The sequence below is a fragment of the Leucoraja erinacea genome, chromosome 10, assembly GCF_028641065.1.
Source record: "Leucoraja erinacea ecotype New England chromosome 10, Leri_hhj_1, whole genome shotgun sequence".
Lineage (NCBI taxonomy): Eukaryota > Metazoa > Chordata > Chondrichthyes > Rajiformes > Rajidae > Leucoraja > Leucoraja erinaceus.
Window position 1 is genome coordinate 36,426,427 of NC_073386.1, and position 27,967 is coordinate 36,454,393.

The 27,967-nt window shown below is 41.4% G+C and overlaps 1 protein-coding gene across 1 annotated transcript in view; it reads left to right on the top strand.

The window, feature by feature from the left end:
• The window catches only part of astn1 (astrotactin 1), a 1,772,582-nt gene that overhangs the window by 711,906 nt on the left and 1,032,709 nt on the right, over positions 1-27,967 (top strand). Inside the window, exon 6 of the mRNA XM_055641960.1 lies at positions 20,416-20,562. Within this exon, the coding sequence (XP_055497935.1) occupies positions 20,416-20,562 (147 nt within the window). The remainder of the gene's footprint in view (positions 1-20,415; positions 20,563-27,967) is intronic.

Here is a 27,967-nt window from a genome sequence, read left to right on the forward strand (position 1 = left end):
TAAAACCAGTTGTTTTAATGTTTGAGCACCTAATTATTTTTTAATATTTTGTTTTGAAAATCTTGACAAACAGTTTAACTGGAGAGTAACATGATCAGCAGTTGAGATTTCCTTTATTGTTTAGATTGAGGGGGTGGGAGAGGGTGGGCTTGTTTTGGCCTCATTGTGCTGTAACTTATATCTGAAATGGATACAATGGGCAGGATTAACCTGCTTATATATTATCTGTGCCAATGGTTTCTTCAGTCTGAGATTTGAAAGGTATTCATGATACTGGAAAAGGAAGATAGGATGATATTCCATAAAACCAAAGAGATAGAAGAGTGAAGAACAGTTAAAATATAGTATTTGAATTTTATATCCCTTTATCTCTTTATTGATAATTGAAAATTGTGTTTGATTCAATAGCATGCCAATGGCATGATAAAGAAAATATCTGAAAGATGGAACTATGGCAAATCAAATATTAATTTGCAATGTGTCTCCAACAATGTTAACAGCTATGACAGCAGAAATGAATGTTCTTTAATGTACTACTAGAGATAGCGTTTTAATTTTAGTTTAGTGATACAGCTTGGAAACAAGCCATTCGGCCCTCTGAGTCCTTGCCAACCATCGATTAGCCTTTCACATTAGTACTATCTTATTTCACTTTTTCATCCACTCCCTACACACTCGGAGCAATTTAATGGAGGCCAATTGATCTACAGGCCGGCACGTCTTTGGGAATATGGGAGGAAACCGGAGCATCTGGATGAAACTCGTGATCACAGAGAGAATATGTGAACTCCACACAGACAGACCCCGAGTTCAGAATTGATCCAGGGTCTCTGGCACTGTGAGGCAGCAGCTCCCGCAGCTGTGCCACTGTGCCACCCGAAATGAGAGAGGTGTGAATTTTGGGAATTAATGTTCCAATGTACCAATGTTATGTTCCTGGCCCAAGATCTTCCCCTCGTGTGTGATTTAGTGGTTTACCACGTTGATCACAGAGACATCTCCCCGTAAATACACAGTGATCCCTGTAACAAGTAATCTGACTTTGTTGGACTCTATCTTGCACTAAACATTATCCCCTTTACCCATTATCCTTACACTGTGAACAGCTTGATTGTATTCATGTACAGTTTTTTCACTGACTGGGTAGCATGCAACAAAAAGCTTCTCATAGTACCCTGATACATGTGACAATAATAAACTAAACTAAACTACTACTCTATGTATGTCCCGAAACACCCAATGACCCCAGGTTACATCGCTGATGATGTGTTCAGGAGCATCAATAGATGCATTATTACCACTGCCAGTTGTTGTTTGGTATCAATTCAAAGGTTCCCCAGAATTCAGAAGTTGCAACATGATCAAGTTGCCTGAATTTCCATTCACATTGAAGAATTCTCACAGGAACCATTTCAGGAAGTAAAAAAAAAACATTTCAACCTCTCAATACGGATGAAAGAGCATGGCTGTGGCTACACACACAGAGGGACCAAAGAGGAGATTTACCAGGATGTTGCCAAATTGGAGGATTTGGGTTATGGGAATAGGCTGGGCTGGTTTTCCCTCAAGCAAATGAGGTTTTCCTCACCTTATAGAGGTGTACATCTTATTGGATTCATAGAAACATAGAAATTTAGGTGCAGGAGTAGGCCATTCGGACCTTCGAGCCTGCACCGCCATTCAATATGATCATGGCTGATCATCCAACTCAGTATCCCGTACCTGCCTTCTCTCCATACCCTCTGATCCCCTTAGCCACAAGGGCCACATCTAACTCCCTCTTAAATATAGCCAATGCACTGGCCTCGACTACCCTCTGTGGCAGAGAGTTCCAGAGATTCACCACTCTCTGTGTGAAAAAAGTTCTTCTCATCTCGGTTTTAAAGGATTTCCCCCTTATCCTTAAGCTGTGACTCCTTGTCCTGGACTTCCCAAACATCGGGAACAATCTTCCTGCATCTAGCCTGTCCAACCCCTTAAGAATTTTGTAAGTTTCTATAAGATCCCCTCTCAGTCTCCTAAATTCTAGAGAGTATAAACCAAGTCTATCCAGTCTTTCTTCATAAGACAGTCCTGACATCCCAGGAATCAGTCTGGTGAACCTTCTCTGCACTCCCTCTATGGCAATAATGTCCTTCCTCAGATTTGGAGACCAAAACTGTACGCAATACTCCAGGTGTGGTCTCACCAAGACCCTGTACAACTGCAGTAGAACCTCCCTGCTCCTATACTCAAATCCTTTTGCTATGAAAGCTAACATACCATTCGCTTTCTTCACTGCCTGCTGCACCTGCATGCCTACTTTCAACGACTGGTGTACCATGACACCTAGGTCTAGCTGCATCTCCCCTTTTCCTAGTCGGCCACCATTTAGATAATAGTCTGCTTTCCTGTTTTTGCCACCAAAATGGATAACCTCACATTTATCCACATTATACTGCATCTGCCAAACATTTGCCCACTCACCCAGCCTGTCCAAGTCACCTTGCAGTCTCCTAGCATCCTCCTCACAGCTAACACTGCCCCCCTGCTTAGTGTAATCCGCAAACTTGGAGATATTGCCTTCAATTCCCTCATCCAGATCATTAATATATATTGTAAATAGCTGGGGTCCCAGCACTGAGCCTTGCGGTACCCCACTAGTCACTGCATGCCATTGTGAAAAGGACCCGTTTACTCCTACTGTTTGCTTCCTGTTTGCCTGCCAGTTCTCTATCCACATCAATACTGAACCCCCAATGCCGTGTGCTTTAAGTTTTTATACTAATCTCTTATGTGGGACCTTGTCGAAAGCCTTCTGGAAGTCCAGATACACCACATCCACTGGTTCTCCCCTATCCACGCTACTAGTTACATCCTCGAAAAATTCAATAAGATTCGTCAGACATGATTTACCTTTCGTAAATCCATGCTGACTTTGTCCAATGATTCAGTTCTGTGCACCATGTTACAGGAAAGATGTGATCAAGTTGAAAAGGGTACAGAAAAGATTTACGAGGATGTTGCCAGGACTTGAGCCTGAGCTATGGGGAGAGGTTGAGCAGGGTGGGACTCTATTCTTATGAGCGCAGAAGGATGAGGGGTGATCTTATAGAGGTGTATACAATCATGAGAGGAATAGATTAGGTAGATGCACAGTCACTTGCCCAATGTAGGGGAATAGAGAACCAGAGGATATAGGCTTAAGGTGAAGGGGGAAAGATGTAATTATATTCTGAGGGTAACATTTTCACACAAAGGGTGGTGGCTGTATGGAACGAGCTGCCAGAGGAGGTAGTTGAGGCAGGGACTATTGCAACGTTTCAGAAACAATTAGTCAGGTTAATCAATAGGACAGGCACAAAGATCGACATGGATGTGATGGGCTGAAAGGTTTCTTTGCCGTACAATCTGTGACTCCATGAGAGGACTTCTTCCTGAAACAATAACACTCTTTGTCTCTCGCTGGTTGCTACCTGACCTTGTATGTACTTCCGCCGTTATCTGTTTATAATTTAGACATCCAACAATTACAATTTTGTAATTTTTTAAAGATACAGCATGCAAACAAGCTCTCCACCGAGTCCATGCCGACCATTGATTACCTGTTCATACTAGTTCTTTGTTATCCTGCATTCTCGTCCACTCTCTACATATTAGGGGCAATTTACAGAGGTCAACGCACCTCCAAACCCGCACGTCTTTGGGACACGGGAGTAAAACAGAGCATCTGGAGGAAACCCACCAGGTCACAGGGAGAACATGCAAACTTCACACAGACAGCACCTGAGGTTAGGATTGAATCTGGATGTCCTGCATTGTGATGCAGCAGCACTACCAGCTGCACTACTGTACGGCTCTTTATTTCCCAATAGCCCTACTATTTATTATCACTCATATGCATTTCTACTTCCCTATGATTCCTGTTTTCCCACCTACACTGTTTTTTTATTATAATTTTATAACAACTGTATAAACATTACGCAAGTGCTAAATAGAAATTGGTGTAAACACATATGATTAAGGTAGAATCTGAAACCATAAAGCTTTCAAAAATAAATGAAACAGATTTTAATCTTTAAATCCCTTATATGTTTAAATATTCTTGTGCAGAAATTTGAATATATTTTTATACATTTTTTTTAGAGCCAGCTGATTTGATGAGCAGTAATTATGGCTCAGTGCACCAGTGCACCATTCAAATCTCAATTGGATTTCATGTATTTTATTGCAAGACTAATACATCGATAGTTTAAATTCATGTGTTCAAATGTTTTACTTAGATTGAGGCTGAGAAGGTGTGGCAATCTCACAGCCCCCATCTGATTTCTGTGCTAAGTGGGCAAAAAAGAGTCACGGGGAATAGATGGGCATGACAGTGGGAATAAGTTGTAAATAATTGGAAAATATAGATTTTTTTTTGAGGAAAAATGGTGCAAAATGGCAACTCTTTGCGTGCTGGTCCCAGAGGAGGACTTACTGTCATCTAATGCAATCTCGTGTAGGAAGGAACTGCAGATGCTGGTTTAAACCGAAGATAGACACAAAAAGCTGGAGTAAAGCTGGAACATCTCTGGAGAGAAAGAATGGGTGGTGTTTCACGTCAAGACCCTTCTTCAGACTGAAAGTTTCGGGAAAGGGAAACGAGAGATATAGACGATGATATAGAGAGATATACCCTCTCTCTCTATCCTGACCCCACCCGAGTCGCACCAGCTTCTCGTTTTCACCCAACAAACAGCTAACATTGGCCTGTTTCCTTTATCATTGTTACTTTTTAGCATATCTTTCTTTCATTGTTCTCTAACTCTCTACATCGCGGTCTATATCTTTTGCTTCCCTTTCCCATGACTTTCAGTCTGAAGAAAGGTCTCGACCCGAAACATCGCCCATTTCTTCTCTCCAAAGATGCTGCCTGTCCCGCTGAATTATTCCTGCTTTTTGTGTCTTTCTAAATCCTCTTTTCCATCTGTAAATCTGTCTCTATTTCTGCACTCTGCATCTTTCCCTTTGTTCTACCTTTGTACTTGAGTTAGGTTTGATTGTAGTTATATGTAGTATTATCTGATCCGATTGGATAGCTTGCCAAACAAAGCATTTAATTACACCTCTGCATAAATGTAAACCTACATAATAACACTAAACCTAAATAAGGAAGGAAGAATGGGAGTGATGGGATAGCTCTCCTATGACCCAGTGTGCAGAATGGCCTCCTTCCATGTAGTTATTTGATTTGTGTGAGCAGTGGTGAAAATCCCCCAGACAACTGCACAGCAAAAGAATCTTCTGAACGGATGAGCTGACCAACTTCATCTTTATTGCAAAGGCTCATGTTTATACTTTACAATTTTTTCTTAAATGTGTGATTACATCTAAATCCTCAATTAGATCCCAAATTGTAAGTCACTGTAACTGTTACTTTCCCTTAGAAAGATACAAAATGCTGGAGGAACTCACGGAGAAAGCCCACATGGCCACAGGGTGAACGTACAAACTCTACATAGGCAGCAGCCATAGTCAGGATTGAACCCAGGTCTCTGGCGCTGAAAGGCAGCAACTCTACTGCTGCGACGCTGTATACTTTGAATCTATGACACTATTTTGTAGACTTTGTATTTTTATTTTGTTCCATTCTTCCATTGCATGAACTATACTGCCTAATACAGTATGGTAATTCATTTATCATATTTTGCATGACATAGTTCGAGCCCGTTCAGCACATTGAGTCTATGCCGCCTCACAAAACTGCCTGATCAGTCCCATTGCCCCACTCGTTTCTCTGCAACGCATTCTCAATCCTCTTTGATGTACTTACAGCCAACACTTCGGATAATTTACAATAGAAAATTAATCTGCCAAACGGCACCACTTACGAATGTGGGTGACCCCCAGAGCAATGAGGGGAGACGTGCAAACTGGAGGTCAGGATTGAACCTGGCTGCTGGAGGTATGAGGCAGCAGCACAACCTGCCTCATCAATGTTGCAAAGATGTTAATTATTTAGTTTAGTTTAGTTTATTGTAACATGTACCGAGGCACAGTGAAAAGCTTTTATGTTGCATTCTATCCAGTCAACAATCAAGCCATCCACAGTGTACAGATAAAGGATAACGGGTATATCATTTAGTGCAAGATAAATTCTGATTAAAGATAGTTCAAAGGTCTCCAATGAGGTAAATGGGAGGTCAGCACCTCGCTCTAGTTGGTGAGAGGATGGTCTAGGTGCCTGGGAATAAATTCCCCTGATTTGGAGGTGTGTTTTAGCAAACTTCTGTACCTCTTGCTTGATGGGAGAGGGGAGAAGAGGGAGTGACCGGGGTGAGACCGGTTCGAGATTATAATGGTGGCCTCGCCAAGGCAGTGTGAAGTATTGATGGAGTCCATGGAAGGAAGGTTGTTTTGAGTGATGTTCTGGACTATGTCCACAACTCTTCGCAATTTCCTGCGGTCTTGCATTCTCTGGTACTCAACAGATGAGTAGCTCTATTAAGGAGAGGCATATAATGTCAGCAAAAAGCCGCAGCCTGTCTTTAGAGACAACATTGAACAAAACCTTGGGAATGAGCAGGAAGTTTAATGTATTGTGGGAGTAAGTGTGTTTGGATCATATTTCAGTTGGAAGTGGAATCAATATGTATTGACACAGGTTGTATAAGAAGCGTTAAGAGAAGGTTCAAACTACTAATGAACAGAAATCTGAGGGAAATCAATTGTTGAGACTGAGAGAAAGTTCATGTTATTTGCCAGTTTGCCATTGGAAATTAGACTGGGATAAGGGGATTGTTTACTCATTTTGAATCCAATGTTTGGCAGAAATCTCCATGGATGTCAAAGTGCTGGCAGAAGAAAATGAGAGACTGATTAAGTGAGTCCTCGTAACAAATCTAGTCAGGGATACTTTAGAGACATTTTGATGTGTTTTGTTTCACTGGGAAATATTAGATGCATCCAGCAACTTGTCGTATTTGACCTTGAGTGCCTTTGAAAATCTTGGACTGCTCATTTTCATCCAGGATTAGACACAAAATCAGAATCAGAATCACACTTTATTCGCCAAGTGTGTTTTGCAACATACGAGGAATTTCATTGGCCAGGTCAGTCATGCAATTAAAAGCAACAGATCACTCAAAAAAACACATTTTGACATGAACATCCACCACAGTGACTCCTACACATTCCTCACTGTGATGGAAGGCGAAATAAAGTTCAAGTCCTTCCTTAGTTCTTCCTCGGTCGTGGGCCGCGAGCCCCCGTTGACGGGATGATCTTAACTCTGGGAAGGTAAGAAGCTGGAAAAAAAATTCCCCCGATCCCCTCCCCCCTCCCCCCACATAAAACAAACCGAAGAACATTAAAACAAATATTTAACGCACTAAAAAAATAACAGAAAGAAAGAAAATACGAACAGACTGCCGGCGGGGCAGCCATCTCCCTGGTGCCCCTGGTGGTCAAAACACATCAACATGCTGGAGTAACTCAGCGGGACAGGCAGCATCTCTGGAGAGAAGGAATGGGTGACGTTTCAGGTCGAGACCCTTCTTCAGGCTGTGTTGACCCCTTCCAGGAATATTGGGCAGAACTTTCTGCAGCTAGATATGAGAAACAAATTTTCCCTTCCCAATATGGATACCATTGTTTAAGGAATAAAGCATATATTGGTTTCCAATACCAGAGGTTTGTGACAGGCAATGAAAATGTGTTTTCAGATAAAAATATTTTTAATTTGGAATGGAGGAAGGATGAATGAGTCTAGAAGTGTGATGTTCCAGGTTTGAAAACCCAGTTCAACATGCATTACTTCATCCAAAAATAAAATGTATCTTTTAAAAGAAAGAAATGTACTCCCAAAATGACAGTGCAGTTATCCTTTAAATAGGGATGGTCAGTTGCACAGCTGGTAAAGCTGCTGCCTCACAGAGGCAGAGACCTGGGTTTGATCCTGACCTAATGTGATGTCTGTGTGGAGTTTGCATGTTTTCCCTGTGACTGCACGGGTTTCCTCTGGGTGCTCCTGTTTCTTTCCACATCACAAAGATGTGCACTAATTACCTTCTCTAAATCGTCCTGCATGTGTAGGGAGTGGATAAGTGAATATAAAACTATTGTAAATGGGTGATCGATGTCAGAGTGGACTCAGTGGGCTGAAGGGCCTATTTCCATGCTGTTCCTCTAAACTAAAAGTAAACTTAAGTCTAAACTAAATGGTTGACTGCAACGAATGAATGAGAAATTAGGTGATTCAAGGACTCTGTCCTCTTTTGACCTCATTCAGTGAAACGTGTATTCAGCAGTCGTAAAAATAATCACCAGTTCAATGCAAATGATGCACCTTACAGCACCAAAGACACAGGTTCAATTCTGACTAGGGGTGCTGGGTGGTTAGATTCCCTCAGAGATCTGTCCATTCTCTCCACAGATGCTGCCTGTCCTGCCGATTTCCCCCAGCACTTTGTCAAGACTCCAGCATTTGCAATTTCTTGTATCTCTGAAGAAAATTCAATTTACTTTCGCATGATATTGTTCAATAGTGGCAATTGATTCAAGGTAATTTTCCGGGAGGATTAGAGTTGAAGGAAAAATAATGAATAGATCATAGGGAACTGAAAATGACAGTTTACTTTACTTTAGTTTACAGTGGAAACAGGCCCTTTGGCCCATCAAATTCATGCTGACCAGTGATCACCTGTACGCTAATTCTATCCTAGAGCCAAGGGACAATTTACAGACGCCAATTAAACTTTAAACCTGCACATCTTTGGAATGTGGGAGGAAACTGGAGCAGTCCTCAGAGACACACATGATGTATCCAACAAAATGAATAGATTATCATTTTGAGAGCTTCATGCTCAACACAGACAGTGCTCACGTTGGTATGTTGAACACAACATTTATTCCTTCTCAAAGAAGGACCATTGCAGTGTTAGATATGTGCGTTAAGAGAAATATTTCAAAGATTTTGTCCAGGGCTCAGAATTTGATGAATGACTGGCGATTTTATAAGCAATATAACAGATATGAAGTGAAATAAAAACCATTAATCTTTTGTCGAATTTCAAGGTTAGGACAAGGGGACTGAGGTGTAAAATCCTACAATTTAGGATATAAAAGGAAGTAACTGCATGAACTGAGTGACTATCAACAGGAATGCCCTTCAGTAGGGCTGCTAAAATAAAATCTCTAGAATAATTCAAGCCACAATTAGTTTCACTCATTGGATAATAGCATTATTTTTGTGAAAATGACTTTGACGTCTGAAATGGTTTTCTTTACATGTTTTGTATTCTATTTAGTTTTAACTAAATTAAATCAATTTATGTGTGGCATCAGGTTTGATGCTGACTATGGATGCTGTCTGCACGGAGTTTGTACGTTCTCCCTGTGACCGTGTGGGTTTTCTCTGGGTGCCCCAGTTTCCTCCCACACTCCAAAGATGTGCAAGCCTGTAGGTTACTTCTGTAAATTGTAAATTGCTCCGAGTGTGTAGGATAGTGCTAGTGTACGGGGTGATCGCTCGTCGAAGGGCCTGTTTCTAGACTGTATCTCTAAAATCTAAAGTAAAATTTATTCTCCATTTAGTTATTTCGATTGATCAAATGTGGGAATGTTCCATCGATTGTGACCAGATCTAGACATCAGTTGATAATTAAATCAGTGGAATTCACCTGTACGCAGATTTTCGCTACTTTTGAAACAAACTTGCATCAACAATGTACATTCCAGACTGATTTAATGGGGTCAAAATGCAATGTTGTTATTAGTTGAATGAGACAATGTAAATAACATAAACAATAGTGGCTGAGTGATAATGTTTCTGTTCACATTATTTTAGAGCCCATTCAGGATCTGTCATCTTTATCAGATCCCACCTCTATCTTGCAATTTCCGCTCCATTTTTTATTAATGGCATTTTTAACCATGTTCTGTCCAAAGTACTGCAGATTCCCATTATTTTACGATATCTATGTCCATCTTTCTTGCATTGCAGTCAGTTTTACTCCATTATGCATGTAGTGAAATGTCTCTCATAATAGGTATAAATTATCACCCTTATGTGTCAAACACAGCCGCATTGCCTGCTCATCCGGCTCTTTATAGTCTGATTGCTGTGTTATCATGGAACATCAATTATATCTACTTGATCTTTCAGTTGCTCAACACTTTAATTCACCCTCCCATTACCACACTGACCTTTCTTGCCTGAGCTTCTTTCATTGTCATAGTGAGGCCCAGCGCAAATTGGAGGAACAGCACCTCATATTTCGCTTGGGCAGCTTACACCCCAGTAGTATGAATATTGACTTCTCTAACTTTAAGTAATCCTTGCATTCCCTCTCTCTCCATCCATCCCCTTCCTATTTCTCCGACCAGTCTGAGTCTCTCCAATTCCATTTTATCTCTGTTTGCTTTGTTGTTACCTTCTCCTAGCAAACATGATTTATTCTATATTTTCCTTGATCTCCATCCCCCCTGTCTAGTGTTCACATCTTACACTTCCTTTTCTCTGTATCTTCCTCTCCCCTGACTTCAGACTGAAGAAGGGTCTCAACCCGAAATGTCACCCATTCCTTCTATCAAGAGATGATGCCTGCCCTGTTGAGCTACTCCAGTATCTTATATTTATCTTCGGTTTAAATCAGCATCTGCAGTTCCTTCCTACACGTACCTACACCCTTGCCAGGGTTATTCTCTCTGGACATTTCTGGAAACATTCCTCTCTTCTGTTTCCTCATTGTGGAGCTTTCTCCAGGCTACTTCTAATTATCATCTACATATTACCCATCAGTTCCACAAAGTTGTTAACTAAGCTCTATCTTATGGTTATCTATCTCAAGCATCCACTGGCTCTTTGTTTGAGACTGACATCCCCCTTGGAGATAGCCATCTGATTCTTTGAACAAAACATTAGGAAGCCCAAATCTGCCTCCAGCAACAAAAAACAGAAGTATTGGAAACTGTCAGCAGGTCCGGCAGCATCGATGGGGAGAAGGAATATTAAACACTAAATAAAACAGGCACTATTATTGTTTACGTCATTTATCCTGAGGACTTTCTTGAAGATTCAGAAGAAGGGTTTCTATCCGAAATGTCACCCATTCCTTCTATCCAGAGATGCTGCCTGTCCCGCTGAGTTACTCCAGCTTTTTGTGTCTATCTTTAGCTTATCTTAGTTTAGTTATGTTTAGTTTAGTTTAGAGATACAGCATGGATTCAAACTCGTTGGCCCACCAAGTCGGCTGACTAATAATCACAATGCATACACTAGTTCTATCCAACCAACTAAGGATAATTTACAGAAGCCAACTATCTTCAAACCTACACTTCTTTGGAACATGGGAAGAAACCTGAGCGCCCGGAGAAAATGCATGCGGTCACAGGGAGAATGTACAAACTACGTACAGATGGAACCTGTAATCAGGGTCCCTGGTGTTGTAAGGCGGCAACTCTACCACTGTGCCACTCTGTCGCCCTGTGCTACACATGAACAGGACTGCATTGGCATTCACAACAAGACAATACCACATGCTATCTTTCTTCCATTATTTAGATAAATGAATAAGTTGTTGATTAATGTGTAAGAAGGAGCTGTAGATGCTGGTTTAAAGCAAAGATAGACACAAAAAGCTGGAGTAACTCAGCGGGACAGGCAGCATCTCTGGAGAGAAGGAATGGGTGACGTTTCGGGTCAGGTTTGAAGAAGGGTCTCGGCCCGAAACGTCACCCATTCTTTCTCTCCAGAGATGCTGCCTGTCCCGCTGAGTTACTCCAGCATTTTGTGTTTTTCTTAAGTTGTTGATTAACGCTCTCTTACTGTAAACCTCTGCCCATTCCAGCCTCATTACCCCATCAGAGGGTGCCATTGCCTTCAATATTTTCTTTTGTTTGGGTAATTTATTGTTTCAATATAGTGTTAATTAAACTCATTTCCAATTCTTGGATTCTAAAGCATTATTATCTCATGGACATTTTACAAAAACCTCCTCAATTTCAAGAAAGGCCTCAGGATAAATCACATAAACAATAATAGTGACTCTTTTATTTAGTGTTTAATTGTCATATGCATACAGAACAATGAAATTCTTACCAACAGCAACATAATAAGCCTGTAAACACAATACACATAGAGTATTGTGTGCAATTTTGGTCCCCTAATTTGAGGAAGGACATTATTGCTATTGAGGGAGTGCAGCGTAGATTTACAAGGTTAATTTCCGGGATGGTGGGACTGGGTTTGTATACTCTGGAGTTTAGAAGGATGAGAGGGTATCTTATTGAAACATATAAGATTATTAACGGTTTGGACATGCTAGAGGCAGGAAACATGTTCCCAATGTTGGGGGAGTCCAGAACCAGGGGCCACAGTTTAAGAATAAGGGGCAAGCCATTTAGAACGGAAATGAGAAAACACTTTGTCACACAGAGTTGTGAGTTTGGAATTCTCTGCCTCAGGGGGCAGTGGAGGCCAGTTCTCTGGATACTTTCAAAAGAGTGCTAGATAGGGCTCTTAAAGATAGCGGAGTCAGGGGATATAGGGAGAAGGCAGGAACGGGGTACTGATTGGGGATGATCAGCCATGATCACATTGAATGGCGGTGCTGGCACGAAGGGCCGAATGGCCTACTCCTGCATCTATTGTCTATTGTCTATAATATATATTAAACAAGAATTCACTAGTGGCACAGTGGTAGAGTTGCCGCCTTACAACACTAGTGCAAAAATAGTTCTTAGTACAGTCAAAGACAGTCTATAGTCAAGGTTAATGTGTAGTGTTCAAGAGCCTGATGGTTGTTTCGAATAATCTATTTGTGAACCTGGTGGTCACAAACCACAGCTTTACTTTTAGTTTCATCAATTCTTGCAACGAACAAATTTGTCTGAGCATGTTAGGCTTTGCATGATCAAATGTGGCACATTTATTGTCCTTGAGTTGCTGGCAAACCGGGTCTCTAGTCTGTTATGGCACTGGTCAACATGACAGCAATAAAATGAATGTGAAGAAATGGGCCTTAAAGTAGCTTTATGACAAAATCAATAATCATGAATACAAACAGGAAAAAAATGGAATTGAAAAGCTTATACAGATAATGTGTTTTAGATCTCAGTATTAGGAGCAACTCTCTCTCTCAGTTTTATTATCAACTCACAAAATTATAAATACAAATCACAGAATGGTAATTATTTTCAAATTGACATGCACATAATGGAGTTTATTTGTGGTTCTGGTATAATTTGGAACTGCTGATGTGTATAATAGTGTATTATTGGTGCTGCACTGCGCTGGTGGTAGGAAATAAATTGTTCATGTCTGACTGTTTTAAAGGTTAATGTTTGAAGGAAAGAAACATGTACCACCCAGAGAATGTTAACATCTCTATCTTCCGAAATTTGTTCAGCCCAAAGAAGGGCAGCTTCCAATTATTAGAATTCTGTGTCGATATTCAGTCATGATTTGTTGAGGTTTATGATCAAATGAAACACCCTGCTCACCACTTCCCTGAGCCACAAGTTGAAGTGCAGTGTGTTGATGCTGCATATTGTGTATTCAATTTCAATAAATCCTCTGGGAATCTTTCTAAGGACGAGCTAGCCGATTTACCACAGCAACTGAATACTAATTATATTAAATGTCACAAGAAAGCTGAAGTAACCACAAACTCTACTTTATCACATTGGAAAAGCAAAGCATAGTTATTGGGTTAGCGAAATGTCTATCATGTACTGTACTGTGTTGGTCGATATCCGTAAAGAGACCACACCCATATGGTTCGGCCCCTCAAGGTTCGGGAACCTATAAAAAGGTAGCTCCCACGAGGTCCTGTGTCGATCTTCTGGAAGAATGCTTGGGACTGCGTGACCTTTTGGAGTGGCTCTGCTTGCACGAGACGAGAAGGGCTTGGCCAAGCAGATACAAGGATCGAACCCGCGGTGGTTAGGTATAGTAGTGGGGAACTGTTATGGTGTTTTTCCAAAATAAAGTTTAGATGTGCAAGTGCTTGACTCAGTATTTTATTGACCGAAACTAGACTGGGGAAGCTTAGAACTAGCTATTTACAATAGTATCTGCCTCAACTAGCTCCATACACCCACCACCCTTTGTGTAAAAATGTTACCCCTCGGGTTCCTATTTAATCATTCCCCCTCATCTTAAACCTATGTCCTCTGGCTCTTGATTTCCTGACGCCAGGTAAAAGACTGTGCATTTACCTGATCTATTCCTGACATGATTTTGTAAACTTCTGTAAGATCACTCCTCATCCTACCTGCGCTTCATGGAATAAAGTCCTAGCCTGCTCAACCTCAGGCCCTCGAGTCCTGGCAACATCCTCGTAAATCTTCTCTTCACACTTTCCAGCTTAACAACATCTTTTCTACAACAGGGTGACCAAAACTGAACACAATACTCTAAATATGGCCTCAGCAATGTCTTGTATAACTGTGACATAACCTCCCAACTTCTATACTCAATACTCTAACTCATGAAGTTCAATGAGCCAAAAGCCTTCTTGACCACCCTATCTAACTATGACACCACATTCAAGAAACTATGTACCCATACTCCTAGATCCTTTTGCTCTACAACACTCCCCGAAGCCCTACCATTCACTGTTTAGGTACTGCCCCGGTTTGATTTCGTTGTTGTTTTACATTGGTCTGTTAAATCTTTATCTTTATGCTGGTTTCAAGAGGACTGATTATCCATGCATTTGTGAAAAAGGGCCATGCTGTCCATGGACTTGTTGTGGATTATTGTATCATTGTTGCCATGTGTTGAATACTTGACTGATCAACGATGCCCTCCCCTGCCCTGCCCCTCCTTCCAGTCTGGCTATATCTTTAGACATTAGTTTTTAGAGATACAGTGCAGAAACAAGCTTTTCGGAACCACCAAGTCCGCACCGAACAGGAATCACTCCATACACTAGCACTATCCTTTTACCAAAGCCAATTAGTCAAGTCAAATCAAGTCAAGTTTATTTGTCACATACACATACGAGATGTGCAGTGAAATGAAAGTGGCAATGCTCGCGGAACAACAAAACAACCAAACAAATTATAAACACAATCATAACACACATATTATTTTACATAATAATATCATATTATTAATAATTATATTCAATTAACATCCAAACCTGTATGTCTTTGAAGTGTGGGAGGAAACCGGAGCACTCGGAGAAAACTCATGCAGTCACAGGGAGAACATACAAACTATGTACAGAAAGCACCTGGAGTCAGGATCAAACCTGGGTTTCTGGAGCTGGAAGGCAGCAACACTACCGCTATGCCACTGTGCTGCTCCTCCTCTACCATTGAATCCTCTATGACTATTTTACTGGCAGTGCGACCTTCACTGCTCAACCATTCCTTGGTCTGCTGCTCCTCCCACACCTCACCCCTCTCAGTACCTCACCCTTCACCACCTTCTCACTTCTCTCTTAAAATCCACACCCCGTTCACCCGCTGACCTATATCCACTGCCTTTCTCTTTTTGCATCACTCCGAATGTCCAAGGCTGAAAGTTCACGTAGCTTTTCAATTTCCCTAGATTTCCAAATTCTGCTAATTTATTTTGCTTCCTATTAGAAAATTTCACCCAATGCATTTCTTCCCTATCTTTACTGACTAAAGCACCATGCACTGAGAAACTACTGGGTTATGCATATTATCAGCAGTAAAATACGATGATTAGTGCTGTTTGTGGCATAAATTAAAATCAAAACCACAGTTGTCAGTTTTCAACATCAAAAATCAATCATCTTTAATCCTCCTTGGTCCGATTTGAGTCCTGGCTGTAAGCACTGCTGCAGTCTCCTACATCTAATTATTATAGAACAAGGGACCCTTGCACCGCAAGCTAACTTTCCAAATTGTACGCTCTCAAAGCACAAGAGGTCGGGTTAGAATGAAAAATGTGATGAGCAGCTGCTGCTACTTTAGACTCGTGAAAGTGGGAGTCAAGAACATGCAGTCAGCTGAAAATTTGATGGAACGATTACAGTAGCTGGAAAGAAACTTTCGACTGCACTGACAGCCAGTCTAGATGACTTTGTACTTGTCCCTGGCTCACCATGTGGGAGTGTCAGCTCAGAAGCCTTTTACCTAGATAGTTTAGTTTAGAGGTACAGAGTGACAATAGGCCCTTCGGCCCACGCAGTCCACGTCGATCAACGATCACCCATTCACTTTACTTCTATCCTATGGGATAATTCCAGGGACAATTTAGAGAAGCCAGTTAACCCACAACCTTGCATGTATTTGTAATGTGGGAAGAAAGTGGAGCATCAGGGGAAAACCCATGCTGCCACAGGGTATTCAATTGTCCTTTTTTGTTTTGTGTACCCTGATGTACAGTGAAATTTGATTTTACCATACAGACATACCAAAAAAAGCGACAGGATACAAAACTACATCAAAATTAAACATAAACAGCCACCATAATGGCGTGTTGTGAATTCCCAGGGCACACAGCAAAAGCGGAGACCCACAGCCATCAGCCCAATGTCCGGGCCACACACAAGTAATAAGATGGTTCATTGCTCTTTCATGGGGTTGTTCTCTTGAGCATTTGGGTGCAATACAATTGAATCTGTCCTGGGAAGAGGTATTGACACGTAATCTTGAATAGGTAGATATATAATGCTAAACAAGCTAAACAAAGCTTTTGGATTTCTTCTTGCCACATTGAGATTAAGCAAACAGGTTGATATTTTACTCTTAATTTGATGTTAATTAAAGTTGTAGTGTTTGCCGAACATCATGTTTTATGTTCCTTGTCTGAGTAACTACTCTATTCTGGAAATAGAAACAAAGAAAAATGCAGATGCTGGTTTACATCTAAGATAGACACAAAGTGCTGGAATAACTCGATGGGTCAGGCAGCATCACTGGAGAAAAAGGATGGCTGAGAAGACTGGGGGCCAAGTCAATGGATGTTTATAGATGCAGTGTGACAGATTTGTGATTTGTAAGGATGTCAGGGTGAAGGCAGGAGAATGGGGTTGAGATAGAAATATAAATCAGCCATAATTGATTGACTTTAATGTTAGTTGAAGGGTTAATGTACATTCTGAAACAAAAGGCATAACTAAAATGTTCCAAACTAATTGATCACATTTCTCAACAGTATATACAAAAAATAAATATACTTTTGTAAGTCTTTAATAGGTTTTACAGAACACTAGTCATTATAATGATGAGTTGCCATCCATGGTGTGTTCTATATCTCCACAATGATTCCAACACGAAAGGGCCTGTTCCAATTTCCTGACCTAATTCACGACCTTTTTCACTCGTGGACACTTTGCATCATGCTAGAAAAAACGCCCCGACCTACTTGATGCCACAAGTACCTACAGCCAGCTACGACCTACCTACGACCTCGTGATGACCATGCTGCGAGTATGAGTCAAGGGCAAACTCAGCAGAAGTCGTGAATTAGGTCGGGATCCTAGATTAGTTGCATCTGGTTGGGTAACTATAGTTGGGTGGAGATTATTCCGTGCTTTAATTGTGCGGGGGAAGAACGAATTGCTGTGTACATCTGTCTTTGTAGCTGGGATCACAAATTGGATCGAATGCCCTCGTCTGCTCCTAATTGGTTTGGGTTTGGTGTAGGTCTTGTAGTCTATGTCGAGCTGACCATTTAACATTTTGTAAAAACAGGTCAAACGGTGAGCTTCACGTCTGTCTTGGAGAGGGTTCCACCCCAGAGAATTCAGAAGTTTGGTGACACTCGCTTCTCTCTCATAGGTGTTAGTAACAAATCGAGCTGCCTGTCTTTGGACACGTTCGAGGGAAGAAATGTTTTTATTTGTGTATGGGTCCCGTGCTGCAACTGCGTAGTCCAAATGAGGTCTAACGAGGGTGAAGTATAGCTTCTCCTTGACAGAAGTTGAACAATGATGAAAGTTGCGCCTCAGAAAGTTTAGTACACCTGTTGCTTTCACCGTTGCATGATGAATCTAACCATTCCAGTGCAGATCATTCTGCAATTTGATGCCAAGATACTTGATTTGTTTGGATTCTTCAAGGGTGGCACCAAGTATATTGTAAGATGTTTCGCCTGGATTCCTCTTTCTGGTGACACGCATAGTTTCACATTTCGAAAGGTTGAACTGCATGCCCCATTGTTGTGACCACCATAGTATCAAGATCCTTTTGGAGAGCATCTTCATCATCAGCTGACTTAATTGGACGGTACAGCAAACAATCATCAGCGAATAGTCTGGTCGTACTTGCGACTTTTTCATGGATGTCATTTATGTAATGAGATTCCTCATTTGGTTAGATTAGGTTAGTTTAGAGACTCAGCATGGAAATAGGCCGCTCTGCCCACTGAGTTCATGTAAACCATCCACACTAGTTCTATAGACATAAAAAGCTGGAGTAACTCAGCGGGATGGGCAGCATCTCTGGAGAGAAGGAATGAGTGACATCTCGGGTCAAGACCCTTCTTCAGAATGCTGAGTTACTCCAGTTTTTTGTTTCTATCTTCGGTTTAAACCAGCATCTGTAGTTTCTGAACCATCCTTCACACCAGTTCTATGTTATCCCACTTTTCCTTCCATTCCCTACTCATTAGGAGGAATTGTACAGAGGCCAATTAACCTACAAACCTCCATGTCTTTTGGATGTGGGAGAAAACCGAGGCTGCTGGAGGGGGCACATGTGGTCACAGGGAGAATATGCAAACTCCATACAGACATCCCCCAGAACATACACAGTATGGTACAGCACAGAAACAGGCCCCTTAGTCCACAATGACGGTGCCAAACACAATACCAAGATAAACTAATCCCTTCAGCCTGCACATGAACTACATCCCTCCATTTCCAGCACATCAATGTGCCCATTTAAAATCCTCTTAAAACCATTATCATATCTGTCTCCATCACCAATCCTGGCATTGTATTCCTTGGACATGCTATCCTCTATGTAAAAGGTTTGTCTCACACATCTCCTGTAAACTTGGTCCCTTTCTCCTTAAAGCTATGCCCATTAATCTATAGTGTGTGTTAATGATGAATGAGGCTTCAGTATCATGTTCAATGCATTTGTTTCCTAATTAATACATCATTTCCTTGAGAGCACAGAGGAAATATTGAAATGACCTGTAAATGATAGTAAGTATTTTTCCATCAATGTTCCATCTGATATTTTCCATTCATTGTAAAATATCAATGAAATAACATTGACTGCTGGTTGTGTAAGAAGGAATTGCAGATGCTGGTTTAAACCGAAGAAAGACACAAAAAGCTGGAGTAACTCAGCGGGACAGACAGTATCTTTGGAGAGAAGAAATGGGTGATGTTTTGGGTCGTCCCGTCTTCAGACTGGGTAGGGATATGGGAAACGAGAGATATAGACGGTGATGTGGAGAGATAAAGAACAATGAATGAAAGATATGCAAATAAGTAACAATGACAAAGGGACCAGGCCATTGTAAGCTATTTGCAGGGTGAAAATGAGAAGCTAGTACGACTTGGGTGGGGGAGGGATAGCGAAAGAAGGAATGCCGAGGCTACCTAAAGTGAGATAAATCAATCTTCATACTACTGGGCCGTAAGCTCATTTAGCCTCACTCTGGCAATGAAGGAGACCGAGGACAGAAAGGTCTGTGTCGGAATGGGAAAGCGAATTAAAGTGTTCAGCAACTGGGAGATCAATTTGGTTCACGTGGGCTGAGTGAAAGTGTTCAGTGAAACTATCACTCAGTATGCATTTGGTCTCGACGATGTGTAAGAGTCCACGTCTTGAACAATGGATACAGTAGATGAGGTTGGAGGAGATGCAAGTGAACCTCTGCCTAACCTGAAACCAGGGAGGAGGTATAGCGACAGGTGGTGCATCTTCTGTCGTTGCAGAGGAAGGTACATGGGGAGGGGGTGGTTTGGGTAGGAAGGGATGAGTTAATGAGGGAGTTGCGGAGGGAATGGTCTCAGCGGAAGGTGGAGATGGGAAAATGTGGCTAGTGGTGGGATCCCGTTGGAGGTGGCGGAAATTTCGGAAGATTATGTGTTATATGTGATGGCTGATGGGGTGGAAGGTAAGGACTAGGGGGACTGTTTCTGCTGCGAGTAGGGGGAGGGGGAGCAAGGGCGGAGCTGCAGGGTACCGAGGAGACATGAGTGTAGCCTCATCTATGATGGGAGAGGGGAATCCCCGTTTATTTTTTAATGACTCTTTCTTGGAAGGTCTCTAAATAGTAACCAAAGGATCTCCAGTATGTTCTTCACTCAGCTTTGGTTTATTGGTAAGTTTCTATGGCACTAATGAATGCATTGACACATGAGAATGTCTGAAGAGATTTTGCTTTGTTCTGGTTTTGGATATATTTTAATTTTGAATAATGTCTTATCTTTCCAATATTCATTATTAATGGATTTTTTTCTCTGTAGAGTATTAACATATTTTTTTTCTTTGTCTTCTTGGTTCCAGGATCTCCGCGAAGCCCCATCAATAAAACCACCCTAACACTGATAAGCGTGATAGGATGTGCAATTGGGTTGGTTTATGGCTCCCATCTGACCTGTCCCCTGTCTGTGAAAGTTGTTCTTCATGTGCCCGAGCACCTTATTGCTGATGGTGAGTAAAAGATCCATCGATGCACAGTCATGGAGGATGATAAGCAAGGCAAGACGAATATTGTTGAATTGGTTATATATCAGATCTCAGCATTGTCAATTAGAGGATTATGTTGCGGGGGGGGGGGGGGGGGGGGGGGGGGGGGGGCAGGGCAGGGGGAGGGAGCATGTTTATTTCATTATAATAACATTAATTAGAGCTGCAAACATTTGTACTTAAAGTAGAAAACTAGTAGCTGCTTAGCATAGTATCAAAACCATGAGTATTGCAGAACCACAGTATGTAAAACACCAAAATTAATCTGTCAGATTGTTAAACGGAATCAGCATCTTTATCTGTCCCTTGCAATCTTTATAAGTTGCAGCTCTAAAGGACTTTGGTTGGACCACATATGTAGTTTTGCATCCCGTTCTGGTTGCCCCAAATACGGGAGGATGTGGAGGCTTTGGAAAGGATGCAGAGGAGCTTTATCAGAAAGCTGCCGGGATGTATTAGGTACGGGGAGAGGTTGGGTAGATGTAGATTTTTTTTTACTCTGAAGCTTCGGAGGTTGAGGTATAACTAAAAGAAGTATACAAAATTATGAGAGGCATTCTGTAGATATGGTAAACAGTCAGATCCTTTCTCCCAGGGTGGAGATGTTGAACATATCTACAAGGTGAATGGGGGAAGGTTTAATGGAGATGTGTGGGGCAAGTTTTCTACATAGAGAGTAGTGGGGGCTTTAAACGCATTGCCAGGGTTGGTGGTGGTAGCTGATACAATAGTGGCATTTAAGAGGCTTTTAGATGGGCACATGTAAATGCATGGAATAGAGGAATATGGATCTGTACAGGCAGATGAGATCAGTTTAATAGGATGTAGAATAGTGCAGCACAGGAATGGGACCTTCAGCCCACAATGTTTATGCTGAACATGATGCCAAGTTAAAATGATCTCTGCCGGTACATGATCCTTATCACTCTATTCATTGCACTTCCATGTGCCTATCTAAAAGCCTCTTAAACACCACTCTTGCATCTGCCTCCACCACCACCGCTGACAGTGCATTCCAGGCCATCACCACTCTATGTAAAAAAAAAACATGCCCCTCACGTCTCCTTTAAACTTTCCCCCTCTCACCTTATCGGTATGCCCTTTAGCCTTAGACATGTTGATCTTGGGGGAAAAAAAGGTCCTGACTGTCTACCCTATCCATGTTTTCTAGGGCTGCTGCCTGACCCTCTGAGTTACTACAACACTTTGTGTCATTTTTCATGTTAAAGATGCTTACTTTTCTGTGGGCAACAATCTCTGCTCCATTCAGGAACCAGTCCAACTCTCCTGGCAGCATGCAGTCAGCATATAATATAACATCTGGTAATGTATTCCAGAGTCATTACTCTGTGGATGAAGAAAAACTGCTGAACAATTTATCCAACATGTAGATAATTTAAATGCGTGTCCTCTGGTCCTTTCTAATCTATTTACTTGCTGTGGTCTCAAAGTAAACATAACTCTTCAGCTGACAGCAGTTCTCAAACATTGCTGTTTTAATGTATCGATATGAAAACTCATCATGTTCCTGAAATGGCTTCCCTGATATCTAAAACTTCAGTGATCTTCAAAGACTTTGGGGAAAAAACTGCAATCAGATAGTTACAGACTTTCTGCCATTCAACTTCAATGTGCACTGACAGTGTATCAGTGCATTCTACAATCAAATGCTGTGAGAAGAAAATATCCAGCTGAGACTTGGAGCCTGTGAAATCCTCTCTGCAAAAGCAAGCTTTTAAATCTTTTTTTTTAAAGCTTTTTCCAAAGCAATGGCTTTTTCTGCAGTACAGTGGCTCAGCAGGTAGAGCTACTGCCTCAGAGCCAGTAACCTGCGATCAATCCTGACCTGGAGTGCTGTCCGCATGGTGTTTACACGTGCTCCCTGTGATCACGTGGGTTTTCTCCGGGTGCTCTGGTTTCCACCCTCACCCCAAAGATGTGTTTTTTTTTGTAGGTAATTTATCTTCCGTAAATTACTGTTAGTGTGTCTGGAGAGCAGTGGGTGTCTGAAACATGCTGCCAGATGTGGTGGTGGAGGCATATATGATCGTGGCATTTAAAAAGCTTTTGGATAGGTACATGGATATGGAGGGATATGGATCATGTACAGCCAGATGAGATTAGTTAATCTTCACATTATGTTCGTCACAAATATTATGGGCCGAAGAGCCTGTTCCTGCACTGTACTGTTTATGTTCCAATCTCTCAGTTCAACGCCAAGATCCTTCTCCTCTCTGGTTGTCTCTGGCTGGACCTTTCCAAGTGTCTTTTCAATGTTATTACAGGACCTGCCTCGTCTACCTCCTCTGGCAGCTCGTTCCTTATACTCACCACCCCTTAAGTGAAAAAATTGCCCCTCAGTTTCTTATTAAATCTTTCCCTGCTCACCTTAAAACTAGACATTCAACTAGGCTTAAAAAAAAGGGATTCAAAATAACATTAGCAAATTTGCAGATGACACAAAGCTGTGTGGCAGTGTGAACTGTGAGGAGGATGCTATGAGAATACAGGGTGACTTGGACAAGTTGGGGGAGTGGGCAGATGCATGGCAGATGAAGTTTAATGTGGATAAATTTGAGGTTATCCACTTTGGTAGCAAAGACAGGAAGGCTGTTTACTATCTAAATGGCGACAAATTGGGAAAAGGGGAACTACAACGGGGTCTGGGGGTCCTTGTACATCAGTCTATGAAATTATGCATGCAGGCACTGTAGTCAGTGAAGAAAGCGAATGGCATGTTGGCCTTTATAACAAGAGGAATCGAATATAGAAGCAAAGAGATCCTTCTGCAGTTGTACAGAGCCCAAGTGAGACCACACATGGAGTATTGTGTGCAGTTTTGGTCCCCTAATTTGAGGAAGGACATTATTGCTATTGAGGGAGTGCAGCGTAGGTTTACAAGGTTAATAGGATGGCAGGGCTGTCATATGCTGAGAGAATGAAGCAGCTGGGCTTGTACACTCTGTAGTTTAGAAGGATGAGAGGCAATCTCATTGAGGCATATAAGATTGTTAAGGGCTTGGACACGCTAGAGGCAGGAAACATGTTCCCGATGTTGGGGGAGTCCAGAACCAGGGGCCACAGTTTAAAAATAAGGAGTAAGCCATTTAGAACGAAGACGAGGAAACACTTTTTCTCACAGAGTCTGTGGAATTCTCTGCCTCAGAGGGCGATGGAGGCAGGTTCTCTGGATGCTTTCAAGAGAGAGCTAGATAGGGCTCTTAAAAATAGCGGAGTCAGGGGATATGGGGAGAAGGCAGGAACGGGGTACTGATTGGGGATGATCAGCCATGATCACATTGAATGGCGGTGCTGGCTCGAAGGGCCAAATGGCCTACCCCTGCACCTATTGTCTATTGTCTATATCCTCTGGTTCTTAATTCCACTACTCTGGGGTAAAGGACTCTGTGCATTCACCTAAGATAAAATTGAAACAAAATATATTGAAATCACTGATTTCATTTTCCTTTCCAGTGATACTTTGTTTTCAACTATCCAAAAAGTTGAGAATGAAATTGCCAAAGAACTGATTTGCAAAAAATCTGCTGCTCCTTGTTAAAGTCTTAATATAAGTTGCCAGACAACAATATTGTCCACCGGGATAAATCAAAACAACAATTAGAAATTGGTTGCTGCACTGCTGAAATTACTTACAGGCTGAAGCAGTGAAAATCTCACAAAGGGTTGTTCCACATTGATTTTCTTACATGTTCCCTTTGGGGGAAGCTGATTGGAAAGAATGCAATTTGATGGACGAGGAACACCCATCCCACTAAATGCTATCATGACTTAAAAATATATATTCAGGAGATGAAAACCCTAGTTTCCCGAATCTCCACGTAATTTACCCAGGTTTCATTCTGATTAGGAAGGAACTGCAGATGAGGTTTTCTACTGAAGATAGATAGAGAATGTTGGTGTAACTCAGAAGGTCAGGTAGCATCTCTGGAGAAAAGGAATAGGTGATGTTTCGGGTTGGAACCCTTCTTCAGACAGGTTTTGTTGTAATACATCAACACAGAAGACATGGAGGTCAAGAGTAGCTCAGCGTGTCAGCCAGCATCACCAACCATGTTTACTTGAGACGCTGCCTGACCCGCTGGGTTACTCCAACACTTTGTGTCTTTATTATATAAACTAACATCTGCGGTTTCTTGTTTCTAAATCGGCGGCACATTTTCTCTCAGGCTAATAAAACCTGCCAAAAGGAGCACAAAGGAATTCTCAATGCAAATAAGTTTATTTTTGTTACTGCAAGCAAAAGGTGCAAAAGACTGAATGTTACCATTTTAACACTGTAAGTGTCTTTGTGCAAGCATCAATAGAAGACATTGTCCTTTGGTTCCTGATTCCCCTGCTGTGGGTAAAAAGACTACATTCACCCCAATCTATTCCCCTCACGATTTTATACACCTCTATAAGATCACCCTTAAGCCTCCAGCACTCTGAGGAATAAAGTCCTAACCTGCCCAACCTCTCCCGGCAGCTCAGTTCATCTAGTCCTAGCAACATCCTCGTAATTCTTGTGGAAAATGTTTCCTGAGATGCTTTATTTGGCAGTGGCATGATTCCTGCCTCCTGATTGCTAATTCCCTTGTCTCTGTCAGTTTCCCAATCTAACTAACATATACTGCTTAGCAATTGGCTGTCAATTCGAATGGAATCAGCTGGAATTTACAAACAGCGGGTTCATTGATCTGTCTTTTACTTCAATAAAGATACTCATTGATTTGCTGCGCTTGCATTTCCTCTTTAATCTTCAATTTCCCAGAATTTATACGTTCTCTTATCCAATATTTCTTAGCTTTTATAGAAACAGAGATAGACTGAGAGCTTCTTCACACCTTACTTCATATTATTTATTGCCATTTGTGAGTCCCATTTGTGCAGATTTATGTCAAAATACAATTGCATTCACTCACCCAGAGGAAGACAGCTACAATCATATTTGCTTTTAATCTTCGGCATTAACAATGGAGTTTCTAAAACCCAAAATAAAATCACCTTAGGACCTCCATAATCTTAATTTGTTTCTGACAACAGCAATAACATAGCTTAATTTAGTTTAGTTTATTATCATTTGTACCGGGATACAGTGAGAAGGTTTTGCTACTATGCGGTTTTGTTATTATCTAATCGGCAGAAGAATATACATGATAATCAAGCTGCTCACTGTATACAGATACAGGAGAAAGCAATAACGTTGAGTGCAAGATAAAGTCCGATTAAAGATAGTCTGAGGGTCTCCAATGATGGTAAGTCAGGCCCACTCCCTAGTTGTTGATAGGTTGGTTTAGTTACCTGATGACTATCCATGAATCTGGAGGTATGCATTTTTACATTTCTGTATCTCTTGCCTGATGATAGAGGGGAGAAGAAGGAGTGACCAGGGTAAGACTAGTCCTTGATTATGCCGATGGCCTTGCCGAGACAGTGTGAAAATATACCTACAATTTAATGGGATTTTTTCTTTCTTCCCTGCTGTATTCAAAATTCTGTGATCTGCAGTTGCAGAACAATTCAATAAGGAAGAGGAATGAGGGACGTGAGCTGCTATCCAATTGGGAAATGTTTGTCATTCTATGAACAATACGGGATGAGAAGGAAGTTGGCTTGGTTGGTTAGCTTGCAGATGACGGCAACATTGGTAGTATCATGGACAGTAAGAAAGGTTATCTGAGATTACAACATGATATAGATGAACTAGAATGTGGGCCAAGGTATGATGGATGGAATTTAAATTGGACAAGTTCAAAGTATTGCATTTTGGTAAGTTAAACCATGGCAATAATTACATAGTGAGTCCCAGACCCCCGGAGAGTATTCTCGAACAGTGGCCAATGTTTAGAAGTGAATAGTCCCTTGAAAGTCGCAACACAGGTCAGTAGGATGGTGAACAAGCCATTTGATATGCTTGCCTTCATTGGTCATGGTATTGAGTGCAGGAGTTGGGATGTTATGTTACAACTGTACAAGATGTTGATGAGACCAAATTTGGAGTACAGTGTGTACTTCTGGATGCCCAGATACATGTCATTAAGCTGGATGAGTTGGACCGAAGAACATTTTTTCATACTCTATGTACATTTATGACCCTATGAAATAATGCTCCAGTGGTAAAACTCAAATAATCTGCTTTTTACTCACTGGGAGTTTTGATGGTTTAGTATCTGGCTCACCAACTTTGGTTTCCCATGGTCCCATTAAATTCACTCAGGACCCATTTCATATGCTTCCTTCAACTTCACCTGGACCTTGTTCCCACATTTAGTTGTGTTTAATTGATGTGTTTATTATTATCACGTGTACTGAGGTACAAACTGCGTGCTATCCAGTCCAGGTAAAGATTATACATTAATACAATCAAGCCAGCCACAGTGCACAGATAAAGATACAACATTTAGTGCAAGATATAACACTGAAGTACGATAAAGTCCAATTAAAGATAGTTTGAAGGTCGCCAATGAGGTAGATGGCAGGTCAAGACCACACTTGCATGACAACTATTTGAAATAAACTGTTCCTGAATCAGGAGGTGTGCACTTTCAAACTTCTGTGCCTCTTGCCTGATGGGAGAGGGGAAAGAAGAGGGAGTGACTGGATGAGACTGGTCCTTGATTATGCTGGTGGACTTCACAAGGCAATGTGAGGTGGAAATGGTATTTAAACATGTCTCGGCCCTTTCTTTCACCTTCCTTTAAACCGTTCCATGCTCCATTTCCTTTAAACACATCCATTTAAACACAATAGGACCCAATCTATTCCACCCTTTAAACTCATCCATTTCACTGCATCATTTATTAATCAACTACATATTCTCTAAATAAAAGTGAATGAAAAATGTGCGGGAGTAATATTAGTAGTTTAGACTTAATAGATGCAGCACGGAAACAGGCCCTTCGGCCCACCGAGACCCTGTTGACCAGCGATTCACATGCACTAGCACTATCCTACACACTAGGGACAATTTACAACTATTATTAAAGCCAATTAACCTACAAACCTGTACATCTTTGGAGTGTGGGAATCAAACCTAATCAAAGTGTGGGAAGAAACCCGAGCACTCACGTGGTCGCAAGTAGAATGCACAACCTCCATACAGACAGTACCCTTAGTCAGGATCGAACCCTAGCCTCTGACGCTGTAAGGCCATAACTCTTTCATTGCACCACTGTGCCGCCACAGAATATTATTGTATTATTCATTGATCCAGAAAATCTGCCAATAAAGCACCTCTGAGATTGCAAAATTATTTGTGTTTTATTGTGTATCAGTTTTACCACAATGTTGAGAGACAAGAGTATTTAATTGACACTGGAACAATTACATTCTTACTTGCAGCAGCATAACGGGACTGTAAACACAGAAC